Below are 19512 nucleotides of genomic sequence, written 5' to 3' on the forward strand. Positions count from 1 at the left end.
CTATCTTTCCAAGGATATCTGCAGAGCAAACAGCATGGGAAGATAGAGACTGGGTCTCCCCCTGGAGAAAAAAAGCAGGCTTTACTGCCCAGCATAAAAGATGTGGGTTTCCTAAGCTCCAGGTTCCTCTCTTACAACAGCTGGCATGCAGGTATCATGTGGCCCATGGGGCATTAGCCTGCGGGAAGTAGGAGTTAGGGAACTGTTACTCTACTACTGCTCTGTAGTAGGATCAGTCTTTTGACCAAGAGTCACGCATCTTCTACCAGCATCCATGAAACCACACACACAAATTTGGTGACTTGTAAGCAGAATAAGATTTCAGACTTCAGAATTCCTGACATTAACATCTTTGGGAGAATTGAGAAAATACTCGGCCCATTTTTTTCTTTTTCTCTCTCTCTCTCTCTTTTTTTTTTTTTTTTTTTGGACTGTGGTTCAGAGGAGAATTCTGGTTTTAAAAAAAAAAAGTCTTTGGGTTAAAAACCAAAAACGATGCATACTCTAAGAATAAAAAGCTTATTACCTGCTAAAACATAAATGAAATCATTTTGAGTGTCCTCTCCCACCACCTCCCAAATTTAAGCATCAAAAAACATTTGTATCCTTCTTCCTGCTGCCCCTTTACAAATTTTTGATGAGTAGGACTGGCATGATCCCAAACCACCAATTTTATTTAATGACAAGCTGCAACCAATTACAACAAAGTACCTAAGTACTACATATTTCCTGAACGCCAACTTGTGGTTTGCAAAAATGGAGGCAAAAGTCGACTCTTCCTGAAAAGCTCAGAAACCACATTTACCAAAACAGAAATAAATTAAAGGGAAGTACTAATATCTACTTGTTTGGCTATCTTTCCAGTTTCACACACTAAACTGAAAGAACCTTCTTCTGAATGGACCCCTCTCCATTTTTAGTGCAGAAGAGCCAGTACCAACCACCTTCCTTTGAGGAGAAACGTTTCCTTCTCAAAGAAAAGGAACAAATGGCAACAAGACGGTCTCACTAAAAACACACAGAGATTTCATACAGCTAACTCAGAAACTCATTCTTGAAAACTCTCATGCTGAAAGCCTATCTGGCAATTCCTAAGGCAACAGAGAAGGCTCCTATGCTCTGGGGGTGTGGGTTGGGAACACATAAGTGGGGGGATAGAATGTGCATTTTTGAAAGCGCTGAGAGACTTCTATTAAAAAAAAAAAAACAACAATTAAAAAAATGCACACTCTTGCTTTGGAGTATGTCTGTATTTCAGGGAAAGGCCCTCTAGCTTTCGTGGTAAGCAGGAATAAACCCTCAGACACATAAAATTATGACAGTAGCTGTGTATGTGTATACTTTACAGTTTATATTTATAAAATGCAACATATCAGCAATATATGCTGCTTCTGATTCAAACTGTGACCCAATCTTTTCCAATACCAGACTTGACACTCCATGCATATTAAAAACTTTTTGGCAGCAGAAGTGCTCAAGCATTTCAGCAATGGGGGAGGGGAGTTAGGGCCTTAACTATTAAAATTCAACAACAGCTGCACCAGTCACTAGAGAACTTTTGCATCTAGTGAACATTTCTTGAATAACATAGACGGGTCAGGCTTTGGGCAGTGCTGGTGACACAAGTGCCCAATTCTGGGCTCTTTGAGTAACAAGCATCATTTTAAAATTCAAAGGACACAGACCAGGGAGAATACATATCAAGGAAAGAAATGATCGCTTATATGAAATGATTAAATCCCCCCCAACCAAGATATTTGACTCTGATTATATGATGTGAGAACCACATAAGAAGTTTGCGTTGGAATGAAAGATTTTAAAACCTCATTTGCAAGGTCTCCAAGCAGAAGCTAACACATTAGTGAAATGATCTTTCATTCCAGCCTGGGAAACGTACAGCATAAGTCTAGAACAGCTGTCCTGGGCAAAAGTGTTTGAAAATGTTAATAAAGACAGAAGGAAATATTGTAGATCTGTATATTATGGGAAATCTCTGTTCAAATAAATGCCACAGTTCTTCCTTAAGTGCCAGAGAAGGAGAATTCCACCGCCGGCGCACTGTCGGTTCCAAATGAGCAAACTGAGGGGGGACAGCAGCGGCGTGAAGCAAACGTCTATGACAAAGAGAGGCGCCATCGTGCAGGGATGGACCAGGAGGCCTTCACTGCCCATAAGGAGACTGGGATATGGACCTTATTCACTCATCATTTACGGTCCGAGAACTACCTGTCAGGCCCCATGCTAGGCCCTGGGGACACCCAGGGGACGAGGACATCTGCTCTCCATGAGTGCCCAGTCAAGTGAGTAGAGAATGACAAGTTGGTAATCATAACATAGTGTGATGACTGCCATGTAGAGAGTTGCCCAGGGTCCTTTGGGAGAACAGAGGAGGAAGCATCCAACGTTCACGTGGGCCCTGAGAAGGCTTTCTGGACGACGCAGTGTCTGTCCTGAGCTGATGCTGCCAGTGTCAATATCGCTGTCACCCCCCCCCAACTTCCTCCTTTGAGGCCCAGCCGCACGCTCCAGCACTGTGTCAGACACAGCCCGCGCACGCCAACGCACTTCCTGCCACGCTCCCATTTCACAGGACCTGAGAGAAGAGCATCTCAGAAAGCTGAAGAGGATTGACTCAAGGTCATGTGCATGCTAAAGCCCGTTCTGACTAGTCTGCATGGAGCTCACAGCCTCACACCCTTCTGGGCTGGAACAAAATACAAGGAGAGGAAAGGAGAGGGATGGGAAATCAGACCCGCTTGTGGGGGGTGGGGGCAGGACTGTGTGGCTACAGAAGGATTATAATCACACAAACTACAAGTGCAGGAAGCACCGCTATTCTGAACAGTGACCTGGGTTCCCAAGCCAGCTCTGGCTAATCTCCCTTTGCTTTTTCTTTTTTTCTTTTTTTTTTTTTGTAGACAGAGAGGACACTCCTCACTAGCTAGCATTGTCAGTCTCGGGCTGAGGGTCATCCACACCTGAAATCTGGGTAAGAATAAACTCCCTGGTCTCAATTTCCTTAATGAAAACAAAAGGCTTCACAAGTGGCTGTATGGCTTCAGTGGGGTGTTGGTGTGAGGCATCCCGCAGTGACAGGTGCTCACTGGCTCACTCAACACTTCGTAAGTGAAGCTCTGATTACGAGCCTTAGGGCCTTGGAAGTCAAAGGTCACCTCTGCCTTCCAGGGTAACATAATCCCAAACAAGTCATTTTTCTTTACCCAAAGACAATATCTAAACTCTATCAAACAGAAAAAATTGGAGATATTCGGTGGATGTCATCATTAAAAAAAGAAAAAAAAAAAAGTCACTGAATGCCGTGAATGCCATATGGTATCCTGGAATGGATCCTGGAAGAAAAGGGCATGAGTGGAAGAACTAGTGAAATCCAAATCAAGTCTGTAGTTAACAGGATTGTACCAATGTGAATTTCTTATTTTTGATAAAACTGCCATGATTCTGTGTTAAGATGCTAACAACAGGGGAAGCTGGTTGATGGGTTTAGAAGTAGTGTCTTTGTAGCCTTTCTGTAAATTTACAACTATTTCAAATAAAACTTTTAAACAATAGGTTGTAAAAAAAAAAAAAAAAAAGCCCCATATAACTCTTTATTCACTCAAACACTAAAGACCTTTTGAAATTAGGATCACACCACTTGAAGACATTCAAAAGCCACAAGGAAACCTTTTGCTTGGTTCAACGACAAGAAAAAAGATTCATAACGATTATGTTTAAAAATCACCTACACTGTCCACCTTAAGGCAATTAGCCTCACTTGTTGAAAGTGGGTTGTGAGAAAGGTGTTTTTTCCAAAAAGATTTATTTATAGAGGAGATCGAGGTCAGCAAACTGTCTGGAACGGACCAGACACTAAACACTTCAGTGTTTGCAGGCCGTATGCCTGGTCTCCCAGCTCCTCCCCTCTGCCACCAGAGACAATGTCAATAACTGGGCCCGAGACCAGGTCAATGACTGGGTGGCTGTACGCCAATAAAACTTTATGTATACAGACAGTCAGAAGTGGGCCACAGTGTGCTGACCCCAGCACTAGAGGGAGCAGATGAGAATCCAGTTCAGAGTGGAGCATTGGGGGAGATGACAATGATGGCAAGTTCCCCTGGGCCTGAGAAGCCCCTGCTCCCCAAGTCCGCCGACACTGGCTTTGTGGCATGGGGCCCCCAGTATGTGCCAGAAGTCCATCTGCAAACACCCAGGGCCTACCTGCAGCAGAAATGCTCCTCACCAGCTGCTCATGAGCACCAACCATGTATCAAATCAGCACATAAAAGCAGTAACTTGATCACCCTTGAGGAAAAAAGTCTTTGGCAGGAGGGGGGCAGGCGGGGAGAGGACAAAGAGCCCCACAGGAAATCTCTGGAGCACAGCTGAAACACAGCCTTTTCAAGCTGGACCCAGCCACGGTGAACACGCGGTCCCCCCTCCTGCTGTGAGACGCTGAGGCTCCTGGGGGTTTCCCTCCTTAAGGAGAAAGGATGCCACCACCTAGTCATCCTACAGATTACGAAGTTCACTCCAGAGCTGATCATTTTCTTGGGTTTCACTATAAAAGAATTGCCTTCAAATTATATCTCTGACCCATCTTTCACTCAAAGATTGTTCCCTGAGTCCCATTTTTCTTCCTTCCAGATGATCACTGGAATGAGGTAAGAGGGTTGCACTTTAGCTTGCTCGCTGAACAGAAAAGGAACTGAAGCTTCATTTCAGAAAATGATGGGGCATTAGAGGTCTCAGCACCGAGGTCTTACGGGATAACTAACAGAAATGTTTCTACCAGCTCAATTCGTATGTGGAAAACAGCTGCCACCCGGTGTGAGGCCTGAACATAGAACACAAGGCCTACCAAGCACAGCTCACAAGGGGTGCAGCATTACTTTGCTAAGAAAAAGCTCAGTTACTTACCAAGCTGATTTTATGGGTTATCTGTTCTAATAGGCAAGCTATCCATACTGCTCAGAATAATTTACAGATTGGTCTGGTGCCAGTGGGTAGCCCATGCCTTGGTAATGCAATAACCAAAGGCCCTAATCTTACAGGGTTCTATAAAGGAGGTTCCTACACAGAGAGGCAAGAAGAGGATCCCCGAGCGGAGTCCTCCTGGACCAACCTCTCAGGCTTCCTGGTCCCCAGGACCAGAGAGGTTATTTCCCTGCACTATATGGTAAGGAGATTATGGAACTGATGAACCAGGAAGGCAGGTCAACTTAAGCTAAGAATATCAAATTTGGTTCTCAGAGGGAAGCAATCCAGACAGGCGTTCCCAAGGGAGCAGTGACTGGGTTATATTAGATGTTATACCTTGAAACCTCACAATCTGGAAGGGCAGATGTGGTGATTCCCCTTTCACAGGCAATCTTGCTAAGCCCTGGTTTGTTTAGATAATTTACATAAGGCCTCCAAGGTTTTCAGAAGCAGAATGTGGATACAAAGCCAAGTCTGATTCTACACTCAATGCTACACCAGTGTATAATCCTTTTAATACACTGTTGAATCCTGTTGGCTAGTATTTTGGTGAGAATTTTCGCATCTGAGTTCAAGGATATTGGTCTGTAGCTCTCTTTTTTGATGGGATCCTTTGGTTTTGGGATCAAGGTGATGCTGGCCTCATAAAATGAGTTTGGAAGTTTTCCTTCCATTTCTATTTTTTGGAACAGTTTCAGGGGAATAGGAATTAGTTCTTTAAATGTTTGGTAGAATTCCCCTGGAAACGCTACACCAGTGTAAGTGATCTTCCACTTTACAGAGGACTCAGGAGGTCCTTGCCTTCATTTTGATGTAAAGACCGTACCAACCAATGCAAGCACAGCGAATGATAATCATAAAAACAAAAACCAACAAAACATAAAATCATGAGAAGACATAATTGGTTCTTTGAGTTAAGCGGGAGAAAAGCTACAACAAAATTTTGACAGTCTTAATTTTAGAAAGTCAACTTTCCATTATGGGGCTTTAAAGTTACATGAACCATCAACATTCTGAACTGGAAATCAAACCTTCAAATTTTGGAACCTGCAATTGTAGCACAAGGGAAGATGTGAATTAAACCCACATGCGAATCTAAGTATATAATACAAATACTAAAAATGCCCTAGCAAGACACACAGGATGGTATGGAAAGTCGTGAGGATGCTAAGCAGCCAGCTCTTCACAGAACTGGAGAGAAGATTCAAGGAAATAGCCAGGACAGAAACTGTGTCCAAAACCCGGCACAGAAACAGACACATAGATCATAGATCAATGGAACAGAATAGAGAGCCCAGGAATGGACTCTCAACTCTATGGCCAATTAATCTTCAATGAAGTAGAAAAGAATGTCCAATGGAAAAAAGATAGTCTCTTCAACAAATGGTGTTGGGAAAATACCCACATGCAGAAGAATGAAACTGGACCATTTCCTTACACAACACACAAAAATAGACTCAAAATGGATGAAAGACCTATACGTCAGACAGGAATCCATCAAAATCCTTGAGAACACAGACAGCAACCTCTTTCACCTTGGCTGCAGCAACTTCTTCCTAGAAACATCCACAAAGGCAAGGGAAGCAAGGGCAAAAATGAACTACTGGGACTTCATCAATTTAAAAGCTTTTGTACAGCAAAGGAAACAGTCAACAAAACAAAAAGATAACTGACAGAATGGGAGAAGATATTCATGAATGACATATCAGATAAAGGGCTAGTATCTAAAATCTATAAAGAACTTCTCAAACTCAACACCCAAAGAACAAATAATCCAATCAAAAAATGGGCAGAAGACACGAATAGGCATTTCTGCAAAGAAGACATCCAAATGGCCAACAGACACATGAAAAAGTGCTCAGCATCGCTCTGCACCAGAGAAATACAGATCAAAACCACAGTGAGAACGACAGATTTTGGAGAGGATGCAGAGAAAAGGGAACCCTCCTACACTGTTGGTGGGAATGCAAGCTCATGAAGCCACTCTGGGAAACAGTATGGAGGTTCCTCAAGAAGTTGAAAATAGAGCTACCCTATGACTGAGCAATTGCACTACTTGGTATTTACCCTAAAGATACAATGTAGTGATCTTAGGGGCACCTGCACCCAAATGTTTATAGCAGCAATGTCCACAATAGCCAAACTATGGAAAGAGACCAGATGTCCACCAATAAATGAATGGACAAGGAATATGTGGTGTATAGACACACACACACACACACACGACTATAACACAGCCATCAAAAAACCCGAAATCTTGCCATATGCAATGATGTGGATGGAACTTTTAAGAGGTAAATTTACTATTTTCTTTTTAAACGATAAGCATAATAAGAGAGGGGGGAAAATATAAGATACCAATTTCTAGGGTGAACTGACTGCCCCTGGCCAAGAAGGGTGGGGAGCAGTAAAATTGAGAGGAAGTCTCCCTGAGGGGGTGGAGAAGATGCAAAAAGGAAAGGAAAGAAAAGGAGATGAAACAAGGAGGTGAAGACAGAGCTTCCATATGACTGCTATCTTCTAATTTCTAAGTGTGTGCCAAATTTCACAGAAATCTGTTTAAAAATGTTAAAGATGATTAATTTTCTGAACTTCAGACAAATCACTCATGGTTTGTTGTGGTACACTAAGCCACAAATCAAACTTGAAGGGCTCCTAGCAAAATGTGTTCATCAACTTTTCCTAAAAAGCAATCATGGAACCAACAGTCGAGTAATTTAAAATGCCAAGTAGCTGTTTATGGATAACCTCAAACTGCCCAATTTAAAGAAAGCGAGTTATTTCACTGATGAGCATACAACTGGTTACCAGTGAGCGCATACAGGGTCTACGGGTGACCTGCAGCACAAGGCTGCAAATGAGAATGGGAGTCTCCTGTCTAAAGACTGCAAGCAGCTAGCATCAAGTCCGGGTAGGCATGAATCTGTTGCACAAAGCAGCTCTGGGCAGCAAACCTAGGTCAGGACTTGCTTAATATTCAGGATAAACTAAGCCAAGCTTCTCATCATATGGGACAGAAAGATCTACCACCCTCCCGGCCCACCAGAGCACAGGGTCAGTTGTACCCGGGGATACCAACATTCCCAACCACACAGACATATTCTATGATGCTGCCATCTTGGAGGTGGAGATGGGCTGGCAAGAATCGGGGTGACCCTTTTCATTTGAAACCTATATAGGAAGCAGATGGCAATGGCGGGTATTTCTTAAAAGAGATTTTTTTTTCTTTCTTTTTTCTTTTTTTTGTGGCAGGGAACCTAAAAGGATTACTTGCCAAGAACCTGTTCCATCATTTACAATTGAAGAAAATCTGTTTAGAGAAAACCACTTTATTGGGGGTGGGGGGTGGGGGGAATGACTTCGGAACATCCGAAATACCTTGACCTATGATGTAATGTCCTCCAAGGAGACTGAGCTAGCAATTCTTCACTGGCAGTGAAGTCACCCATCACCTTACTGAGTGTACAGGTAAGTAATAGCTCCTGATTGATTGACTGCAATGAATAATACCCACAAGTCATAAACATCAGCAGAAACCCAAGAAATCCAATTCTGCTGTATTGTTTCCTACCTGTCAGAGGCTACAGCTGTATTTACACACTGCCTCTATCTGAATCTCGGCTGCTATAGGCTTTCCCCTGCAAATTTGCTTTCCAGTGGCTATGGGTCACGGCATTTCTGTGCGGTAGAGCTACTGGGGTCCTATGTGATCCACATACATTTGTCCGTGTTTCGGGACATGAGATAAAGCAAGTGTAAGTTTTGGAATGGAGAATCACTACCCTGGAGTAAAACCAGGCAGCCCAGGCACTGCCTCCTTTCTTAAAGCCCTAGAGAGAGGATTTAATGACACCACAGCAATTTTGGTTTCATTAAAAGGAATTTTAATCAGTATTTACTCAGAACCTACTCATATTCAATACTGTACAGCTTGCGTGAAGAGATCATGAATTAAAAAACACACAAACAAAACACCACACAATGAAAACCACATTTACAGATGCTAAGGAAGCAAAGAAAAAAATATTATAAAGAGAAAATGGTGAGATTAATTCCGTGAAATTCCTGGAGGAAGACTCATTCATCTTTAAAAGAAAGGAGGCAGATGGACCAGAAACAAACCACAGTTGCTTAACAGACATTCAGTGATATACGGAAAGAAATGAGATTACCAAGAGGGAGGTATTTTTATAAATACATAATATTTTATTTCCCATTCTAAGAACTATGTCAAGATCACGAAAAATTCATAGAGTTATAAAACCCAATTTGTATCATCAATAATTTTATAACCTATCTTAGAGTGAGAAAAAGACAGTGTTAGGGACTGAAAGTTTGCGTCCCTCCCAAATGTCTGTGTTGAAACTCTACACCCTTCTGTGCGATGCTGTTAGGAAGTGGGGTCTTTGGAAAGTCATTAGGATTCAGTGAGGTCCTGACAATAGTCCTCACGAATGGAATTAGGGGTCTTTAAGAGAATGACAAAGGCAGCACTCTGTAAATCAGAAGTAGCCTCTCACCGGAACCTGGCATGAGGACATCCTAATCTTGGAAATCTAACCTCCAGAACTGTGAGAAATAAATTTCTGCCATTTATACGCCACTCAAAGTTTTTGTGTTATCACGGCCTGAACAGACTAAAATACAGAGATAGGCAGACAGGCAGACAGAGACTTTGATATGAATATACAGATACACATACGCATACACCACTTAAATATCGACTAACACTAAAAGGTAAACATCACCTAATACTAGAAGGCAATATTTTCCCCACGTCCAGCATCGGGTATAGACAGAAAGATATTGAGAATCTTCCTATAGACTACAGCACTAGAGAAAGCTTCCTGAAAGTGGAAACTAAATTAGGCCCTAAAGATAGGTCAGATCGCCGTGAGCAAAGAAAGGGGGAATATTTCAGGCACAGCAAATCAAAGTATGGGGAACCAGCCAGGGGAACTTCAAGACAGCAAACACACCATCCCAGAAGAGCTGGGGAGAAGGGGAGGCAAGAAGAGAGATCACTCATCCTAATGACACTTGGGGAAGCTGTTTACAATCCACACATGCCGGGCTCCAGGGGGACAAGAGGGGCAGTTGTCTGTATCACCTGGCATTCTGTTAGAGATGCATACTTGGAGGCAGCCCCTCAAGCCTCAGGGTCACTCGGGGGGCAAGGGGCCAGCAGTGGGGGCTTTACAAGCCCTCCAGGTGATCTTGGTGAGTGCTCAAGCTTGGGACACACTCCTGACTTCATGATAAATCTGGATTGAAATACGCTTACAAGTAAACCCTTCAAAAGATACACAAGAAACACTCTATATAATTAAGAGAAATATCCATGCATTTTATCCATTACATGGGGGGGGAACCCAAATTCTTGAAGTAGGAGAAAGTCTACATTGTAACACAAATCTCCTTTCCAGATTCACTTCAACTACTTATTTTCTCCTCTCCCTTTTTGGCCTCTCAGTGTGGAGTGCTTTCCATGACATTTTAAAATCAGTATGAATAGGAAGCTGGGGAATTCACTCCTCGCTTGATTTATGACCAAAAATATCAAGCCCTTCATGTTTCAGGCATGAACGTGCTACGAATTGAGCATTGGCTATATCATGGTTCATAATGTCACATTCCTACAGAACCACTCTGGAAGAGGCAGGACTAACTGAACTAGCTCCCCACTGTGATACACGCTTACTGAAAGAAGTAATTAGAAATCTGTTTTTTGCTTTAACACACACACAGGCACCCACATGCACCCATGCAAATTCTACCCCCAGAGTGCCCAGGATTAGATTCTTGGTTCCTATGTAACCACTATCACTGGTGCTTGGAGTATTAAACTGAAAAGAGAATTTTTAATCTAGAAAAAGAATAATAAAAATGACAAGCATGTTTGAGTAATATGCAATTTAAGTCCACAATACACAGTCTCCAGCACATGAATATACATTTATTACAATCTTGGGGAAAAAGAGCTCATCTGGAGAATGTTTCCATATTTTGAGTTTCACTTGCAGTTTCAGTTAGATTTTCAGTCTTTAGGTCACCCCCAAATTTTAGCATACCAAAATTCTCCCAGCCTCTTTTAATACTTAATTAAGTTCATAATGATTTCATGTGAATCCAGCAGTAACTATAAAAAGCCAAGTAATGGGAGGGATGCTTTCCAATTACATTTAAAGTCCCAAGAATGCCCAGTTAGGGTTGGATGACATCATTATCTAGGACTTATTTTAGGCAATTTTGATTTAAAAAAAAAAATTTTTTTTAACTTTGAAGGCAAGACACCCAAATATTCTCAGGCTAAATTATAAATGTATTTTTGGATGTAATTTGATTGACTAATCAAATAAGGGCATGTAATTATTAGTAGGGTTCCTTTGTTGTTGTTGTTCTCCAAGCATTTGTTTGAAATTTGATTCTCTTTGGATGTCCCAAACCACCACCAATCTGCATTTATTTCACAGCTTGGTCAGTGCAGAAAGACAAACATGTAGTCAGATCATGTCCATGATATTGTTTGTATTAGTATTATTTGTCCTGATATACCCGAGCTGATCTGCACATCCAAACTGAGAAGATAAAATCAGGTATTTCATCCATCAGTTGTCAAGTATGCAGGGTGTTATGGAGAAGATAGAGAACCCTAGCACAAAGCTCTTGAAAATTCAAACAACTAAAATATCATTCTACAGAGTTTCAAGAGTCTACGTATAGATCCCAATGCATGCATTCTCCTATGTCTAAAAGTTTGCATTACTAGTGAGAAAACATCCTGAGTGTCTGAGTAGAACAATAACAAATTTCCTTCATGCAACCCAAAACTGCCACAAATTAAACTCAAAACAGATTTGAAAGAGCACCCATCCACTTTTCCACATTGGAAATACAGAGATGCTTTCAAGAAGAACTTCCTTATGCGTGATCTTTCCTTAAGCATCCCACTGACCAGAGAGCAAAGATCCTCAGACCTAACACTTTAGTACCCACTTGCCATGTGAACTTCAACATGAAGGTCACAGCCCTCCTTCCTCAGCACCAAAGAGCAGCATAGTTACTTACACAGAGGATGTCCAGTCCCCGAAGCTGCTCCCATCTGCAAGGTGGTTTTTGTCTGGTCCAAGAGGCCCAGGAACAGCTGCAATTGTGGGAGATGGAGAGGAAAGTGAATCTAGATTCCCAGCTGTGGTGTCGGCCTTAGGAAGGTTAACACTGTCACCTAAGGAAGAAAAAAAATAGCATAAACTTCCAAACACGTACTCAAAAGGGAAAAAACAACTCCACGAACAATTAAATGGCATCATTTGATTACTCAAATCAAATTAAATACAAGATTACACTTATAATTCACCCTGAAATTTTTTGGGTGTCCTCTCTTTAAAGTTTTTGTTTTTTGTTTTTAACCAAAGATGCTTAAACTAAATCACAGATGATACACAGTGAGGGGTGTTTTCCCCATAAGAAAACACAATAATCAAAATCAGATCCAATGGAAGATGAGAGCTTTAGTGGTGGCCACAATGATTTCCTAATCTCTAAGGAACACAGTTATAAATCAGTGATAACTCCAAGAACAATTCAGAGCAGTACACCAACCCCAACATGGCCAATCTCTCCCTTTCTAGTCACCGGATGCTTCTTTCAGACATTGCCAGTCACCACTGAGTGCATAATAAATTCAGCGACTCTAAAGGCATCTTGTCTTCTGAGCTGGTATCTTGGATTACAATTTAATAGTACAATTTATTAAAATCCCAGACACAGGGAAACTTCCATTTCCCTGTGAACATTAGGGAAGATGTTCTAGAAGAATCAGGCCCCTGCGGTGACTGCAGGGAGGACTTTAAACCAAAACTAAAAGGCATTTTTTAAATAGGTGACATGATTTATTCATTCACAGAGGACCATTTTATGGAATGCATTTAGTATCATCTGTACATATTACAGGCTGGGGTGAAGAAATGGAGAAGATGGAGAAGAGAGTTCACAAAAGCAGATGTTCTCCTCAACGGGTCTCTACCCCCTACCATAACGTCCTCGAACAGCACCTATCAGAGCTGGGGCCCCCCGGCCCCATTCACATTCACAGTCCCCATTAAAATATTAACTGCCTCAGGGGGCCTTGCAGAAGTAGCAATATTCTATCAAGAGGCACCGATTTGACCTTGATTTCATAGATGAGAGGTCACAACAGTAGATCCAGAATCTGCCACTGGAGCAGAGCTGGAGGACCATACCCAAGCCAAACCGCTTCCAGCCGATCAAACCTTCATTTTCCCTTGGTCCTTTGGTCCCAGGTCCTAGAACGAGAGTGCGCATGCACGCCAGGAAGAGCAAGGAGCTTGCTCCCGGAAAACGACCACGGATGGATTTCAGCTCTACTAATAATGAAGCACAAGAGAAATTCTGGGCTCTGATTAAGCTAGATCCCAGGATGCTAACCTTGAAAATTGATTGTACTAGACAGTTCTTATTTAACTCTGACCCAGCTTACAACTCAGGCTATGAGAAAGAATCTTAGAAATGGAGATCTAGAAAAGTTGAATTCAGGAAAGTAGGAGTTACAGATGGTGGTGATGGCTGGAAAGAGGAATTCTTTATGGGGATAGTTAGGAAGAACTACCAGGACGACTGTGGGCAGAGGATTCTGGTAAGCGACCATTTTCTGAGCTTTTTCTTTCCTTAAGTGTGTTGTCATCGGGGGAAGGTGAGAGAGAAGCCGCAATCAGAGATGAAGGCAACCTCTGTGGGCAGGTCTTCTCGGTGGCCTCAGTGTCCCTGTAAAGCCTTGCTCAGTGCCCATCTGCAAATATGCAATCTAGAGTATTGCATGATTCCTTTCAGTGAAGTCACTTTTCCACAGCCTGTCACCGCAATAGTGTTTAGCTAATTGGAGTAACTCAGCCCCAAATACACGGGGCACCTTTCAGGAAAATAAACCATAACCCACTGATAGGCCACTATGATTTCCCTCTGCTTTATCTTCATTCTGGGCTACAGTCCACTCTGCAACGAAAGCTACTTCTCCTCCTGTGTCTGGAGAGTTCACATGCATCCAGTTCTGTTCTGTGAATATGCCCAAGAATAAGGGCTGGAGCTCCAGCCCCCCTGGGAGCTCCTGAACACGTATGTATGTGATCGCTGCCAAATCGGGGCTTGGCTAGAAGTAGCAAAATACGATCAGCTCCGAAGCAGAACAGGATCACCTCAACAGTGAGTCAGACGCAGGCAGCTTCCTGGCTTCGGCAGGCTGGATCCTGGCCCTCTGCTCTCTGGGCCTCATGCCCTGTCTCTAGGGCAGGGCATGACATAGCAAAAACAGCAAATGAGAGTCTGGGGCCAGATATTTCCTGACTCATTCCTACAAGGAAAAGCCTTTCAATGAGAAGCAACTTCAGGGAAGTGGAAAGCAAGGGTCTAACGTTACTTCCATAAGATGCCTGAGATGTTTTGACAACCGGATACACTAGCTCATCCACAAGGCCTCAAATCCTTTTCCCCAGCAGACTGACACAGCACAAACGGTCATTCAACAAATTAAATCACATTCTATTATGAGAATTTCTCTCTCCTAGCCAGCCAAACAGGAGCGATCTGAACCCCTCCAGTGAAAAGAATATTGGTAGAAGGGAGTATGTTTATACAAACTGATCAAATGAAGAAATACCTCTCCCTACTTTCTAGGCAGACATATTCCCTTTCTCCTTCACTGTTCCGGACTGAGCTTATCTACTTGAGAATCACTGAATTCGAGGAAACGGGCACAGAACACCCCAGGCACATAAACATTAAATACTTACAACCATTTCTGAAACTTTAGTTCCCCCAAATCAAACTAGGGCTTTTTTAACTAGTATGAAAATAATAAAACTTTTTCTAAAAAACCTCCATACCCAAATGATTTCTGGATTTAAGATTTTAAAGCCTACGAAACCGATTTGTACTTGAGAATTAAAGTCGGATACTCTCATTGTTTCTCACCTTCCATTTCCTTCGAGTGTCACACAACCTCTTCCTGTAGGTGTTACCCTTTAACAGGCACCTACAGCCAGACAAATCACCTGTGAGTAACAAGGTTGTTTCGGTAAGTGAGCAGAAATGGTGCCGAAGGACTTTCATTATGAACAGACTCCCAGAGAAGAAACTCACTAGAAATAGAACTACCACAACCCAGAAGAGAAAATGACTTCTTCACAGCATCCAGCTCCATTCCCACCTTCTCCATAAAGCACCTGCCAGCTGCCTGTTCTGCCCCTTCTCTCCTTTCTCACAATGAGAGGCAGCAAGCAAGTTTGCATTTGCTATCATCTAATGGTTTCATGACCTGGTTTGGATTCCCCATTTCCATTATACATTTTTTGAGGGTAGAGACCAGACCTCAGTCTTGGTAATCCTTAAAGGACACAATGCAGGACCAAACAAACCAGGAACCTTCAGGAAATACCATGGACTCACTGCCACATGAAATATTATGAATATGGAAAGCCCGTGCCTCTAGGAACTGAGGAGGAGGAAAAAAAAAACTATAACCCTCAAACTATTGTTACAGAATCTGCACACAGCTTCTGATTAACATCCTCTCCCCTTTCAAACCACAAATACCTCTCATCTTCTTTATCAATCAACAAATGTTTAACTAAGCCTCTACTTAACATACGAGAGACATCATGGCTGTGGAGTTATAAAGGTGAAGAATCAGTCCCTAACTCGAAAGTGCCCACAGTACAGTACCAAGGGCAGTAAGGTAAAGACAAACAGTAGAAGATGGCGTCAGTCATACTATGATTGTATCAAGCAGCTTTGAGATCCAGGGAAAGAAGTTTTCAAACCTGCCAGTGGTGGAGGGAGAAAGACATAGGAGGCAGGTAACAGGAAAAGGAAGAAATTATTACCAAACTTGCAAGGGAAGAACCCCTGATACAGCACTATCATGGTTGAAAGCATAGAAACAAGAGAGAATGTGGCAGTTTCCAGAGCCTTGGATAGTTGGATTTGGCTGGAGAATAAGGTCAAAGGTGGAGAGTAAGGGTACAAAGTGCGATGATATATAAACATTAAAGTACCTGACTTGGTTCCATAAGCATTCGGAAGTTAGTGTGGGGGGTGAAGCACTCAAGTGACAAGATCCAGAGAATGCATTCAAGAGATATTCAGTAGAACAGACACTAGATGTTCAGTAGTATAGACACTAGGACTCTGTGCATAAAGGTGAAGGGGGAGAGAGGAACCTAAGATGACCCTCAAGTTCTTGGCTTAGGCAACAAGGCAAATGGTAGAACTATTAATTGAAATAGGGAATAAAAAGCAAGGAACAAATTGCGTGTGGGAGATAATAAGACCAGTTGTAGACATCTTGAGCCACGGGTGTCAATAAAATGTCCAGGTGAAAGTACCCAGAGGAGAGCTGGGTACTCCTTTGCTGAGCTCAGCAAAGAGGTTGGGGACAGTTGTTTTGAGTTGAGTGTCAGGTAGGTAGAACTGAAGTCACGGCACTAAATGGACACAAAGGAAATGATGTGGGAATGTAAGAGAACCCTGGAGAAGCCTCAGATGCAAGAAGGAAGCTTCTCCTTCAAGCAAGAGTATTGGTAGTGGTGGTGATTGCTGCTATGCTTAGTACGATAAATACAAAGAAGAAGTGTGATTCTGCAAATATTTAGGATTCTCTCACAGGCATACATTTTCATAAACCTTGGGCAAAAAAGCATCCAAGAGGACACGACTTTTGTGATGGCTACTACATTTCACTATTGAGTCTGACTTTTTTTTAATGACTCTGAGGACATGAGCAGTGTTTTATTTTCATGATAGACTGAAACTTGAAAGACTGGCAGAAAATCAGAGCAAGAAGACAAAACAAGAACTTCATAGTTCTACCATATCTAATAATGCAAAGGACGTTCTATCTCTTTAATTTTAATAGACAGACAGACTTTTACTCTAGGAGGTGAACTTTCTTGTTCGCATGATGACAAATGACTCTCCCCATTTATTTCTGGTCATTTCATGTAAGAAGAGCTTCTTACATGATCGGAGGGAACAAGGCTTTGAGGTTTCCCTTCCATTTCATGCATTTCCTTCTCGTCTTCCTCACAAATGTATTTCCTAACTGTTAAGGAGTTAGGGAAGAAAAGGAAAGTGGAACAGAAGAAAGGGAAAGAAAAATGCAGAGAAAGGATCCAGCGTACTAACTGAACTTCATTCTAATGAGACCACTGCTGCCACTCCACTGACCCACACATATGCCCCCTGTCAGGTCAGGAAAATCATAGGTACTTCTAAATATCAAACAGTTCATCACTAGGGTCAAAGAAGCATTTGCTAAGAGCAAAGTAACTACACTTAAAACACCACGGTAACACTTACATAATAAAGGCTGGTCAGGAAATTTCCACTCAAGAGAGCAATGAAATTTTAAGTGGAAACCCACCCTACCCTCCCACATACGCTGTCACCACCACCACCAACAACAAAATGATAAAATAATATTTAAAAAATACATAAATAAAAAGATATAACTGTACTCTAATTTTTGTTAAACTTATCTGTGAAACAAAGGGAAAGCAGTTTCAGAGGTCAGTGGGAGCATAAACTGAAGGACTACTGGCTCCAGGACCTGTGGAAATCAGCAGAACCAGACAGACATTTAAAAATCCTGAGGTGTCCCAAGTACAATACACCTATAATCCACTATGCATGGGGCAGGTGGCTAGAGCTAGGCTCTCCATGTGGAACTGGGGGCTGGGAGGACTCTCCACACTAAATGGAGGCCTGAAATCTATGACTGAGTTCCCCACTTGCCTGGGAAACTAGATTTGACATTCCTAACCCTCCCACCCCATAGGATGTGATTTATTGGCAGGAATAATAAGACCTAGCTCCCAACCAAAGCACTTAGGTTGAGGCAAGAACCAGACAGAGAGGTAGGAGAAAACAGGAGAGAGGTGATTCCAACTCACCACAACCATGAGTATACACACAAAATCCTCCTTTATGACAGAATTATACAATTTCTAGAGCACAAAGAAAGCTAGGATAGCAAACTCAACAAGCACAAAAATTCAGATGTTTAGAGCTTTGTAATATAGAATGAAAGTGAAATTGCCAACATCCAAGCCCCAAAAGAAGAAATAAATTGAGAGGAAGGGATACTTAAAGAAAAAACAACAATTCCTCAAAATTAAATGAACTTCAGAGACCTCAATCCAAAGAACTCAGAGTGCCAAACAAGGGAATAAAAAAAAAATACTGCAAAATGGAAGGATATTTCATGCTCATGAATTAGAAGAAAAACGATTGTTAAAATGTCTACACTTACCCAAACTAATCTACAGATTCAATGCAATCCCTATCAAAATACCAACAGCATTTTTCACAGATCTAGAACAGACAATCCTAAAATTAGTGTGGAACCACAAAAGACCCTGAATAGCCAAAGCAGTCTTGAAAAAGAAAAGCAAAGCTAGTGGCATCACTATTCCAGACTCCAAGTTATATTACAAAGCTGTAATAATCAAAAAGTATGGTATAGGCATGCAGATCAATGGAGTAATAGAGAAAACCCAGAAATAAACTCACAATTATATGGCCAATTAATCTTCAACAAAGCAGGAAAGAATATCCAAAGGGCAAAAGATAGTCTTTTCAACAAAGGGTGCAGGAAAAATTGGACAGCAACATTCAAAAGAAAGAAACTAGACTACTCTCTTATATCATACATAAAAATAAATTCAAGATGGATTAAAGACCTAAATGAGAGACCTGAAAACATAAAAACCCTAAAAGAAAACATGGGCAGTAACTTTTTTGACATTGGCCAAAGCAACTTTTCTCTAAGTATGTCTCCTGAGGCAAGAAAAACAGAACTAAATATACACTATTGGGACTATATTAAAATAGAAACTTTCTGCACAGTGAAGGAAACAACAAAACTAAAAGGCACCCTGTGGAATGGGAGAAGATATTTGAAAATGACACATCTGATAAAGGGTTAGTATCCAAAATATATAAAGAACTTATAAAATTCAATATCCAAAAAATAATAATAATCTAATTAAAAATGAGCAAAAAACATGGAACAGATATTTCTCCAAAGAAGACAACCAGATGTCCAACAGACACAAAAAAAGATTTCACCATCACTTACCATCAAGGAGATGCAAATCAAAGTACAAGGAGCTATCACCTCACACCTATCAGAATGGCTAAAATCAACAACACACACAAAAAAACAACAGGTGTTAGTGAGGATATGAAGAAAGGGGAACCCTCCTGCACTGCTGATGGGAATGCAAATGGGTGCAGACACTGTGGAAAACAGCATGGAGGTTCCTCGAAAAAATAAAAATAGAACTACCCTACAATCCAGTAATCACACTATTTACCCAAAGAGCACAAAAACACTAATTCTAAGGGATACATGCACCTCCATATTCATAGTAATATTATTTACAATAGCCAACATATAGAAGCAGCCCAAGTGTCCATCAACTGATAAACAGATAAAGAGGATTCATATATATATAT

General features: G+C 41.7%; 1 protein-coding gene across 1 annotated transcript in view; it reads right to left on the reverse strand.

The window, feature by feature from the left end:
- Window positions 1–19512, reverse strand: part of ARHGAP10 (Rho GTPase activating protein 10) — a 317977-nt gene that overhangs the window by 14366 nt on the left and 284099 nt on the right. Inside the window, exon 20 of the mRNA XM_045078333.1 lies at window positions 12049–12205. Coding sequence (XP_044934268.1) covers window positions 12049–12205 — 157 coding nt within the window. The remainder of the gene's footprint in view (window positions 1–12048; window positions 12206–19512) is intronic.

Source organism: Mustela putorius, unplaced genomic scaffold (assembly GCF_011764305.1).
Source record: "Mustela putorius furo isolate JIRA1106 unplaced genomic scaffold, ASM1176430v1.1 tig00000242_pilon_pilon_pilon, whole genome shotgun sequence".
Lineage (NCBI taxonomy): Eukaryota > Metazoa > Chordata > Mammalia > Carnivora > Mustelidae > Mustela > Mustela putorius.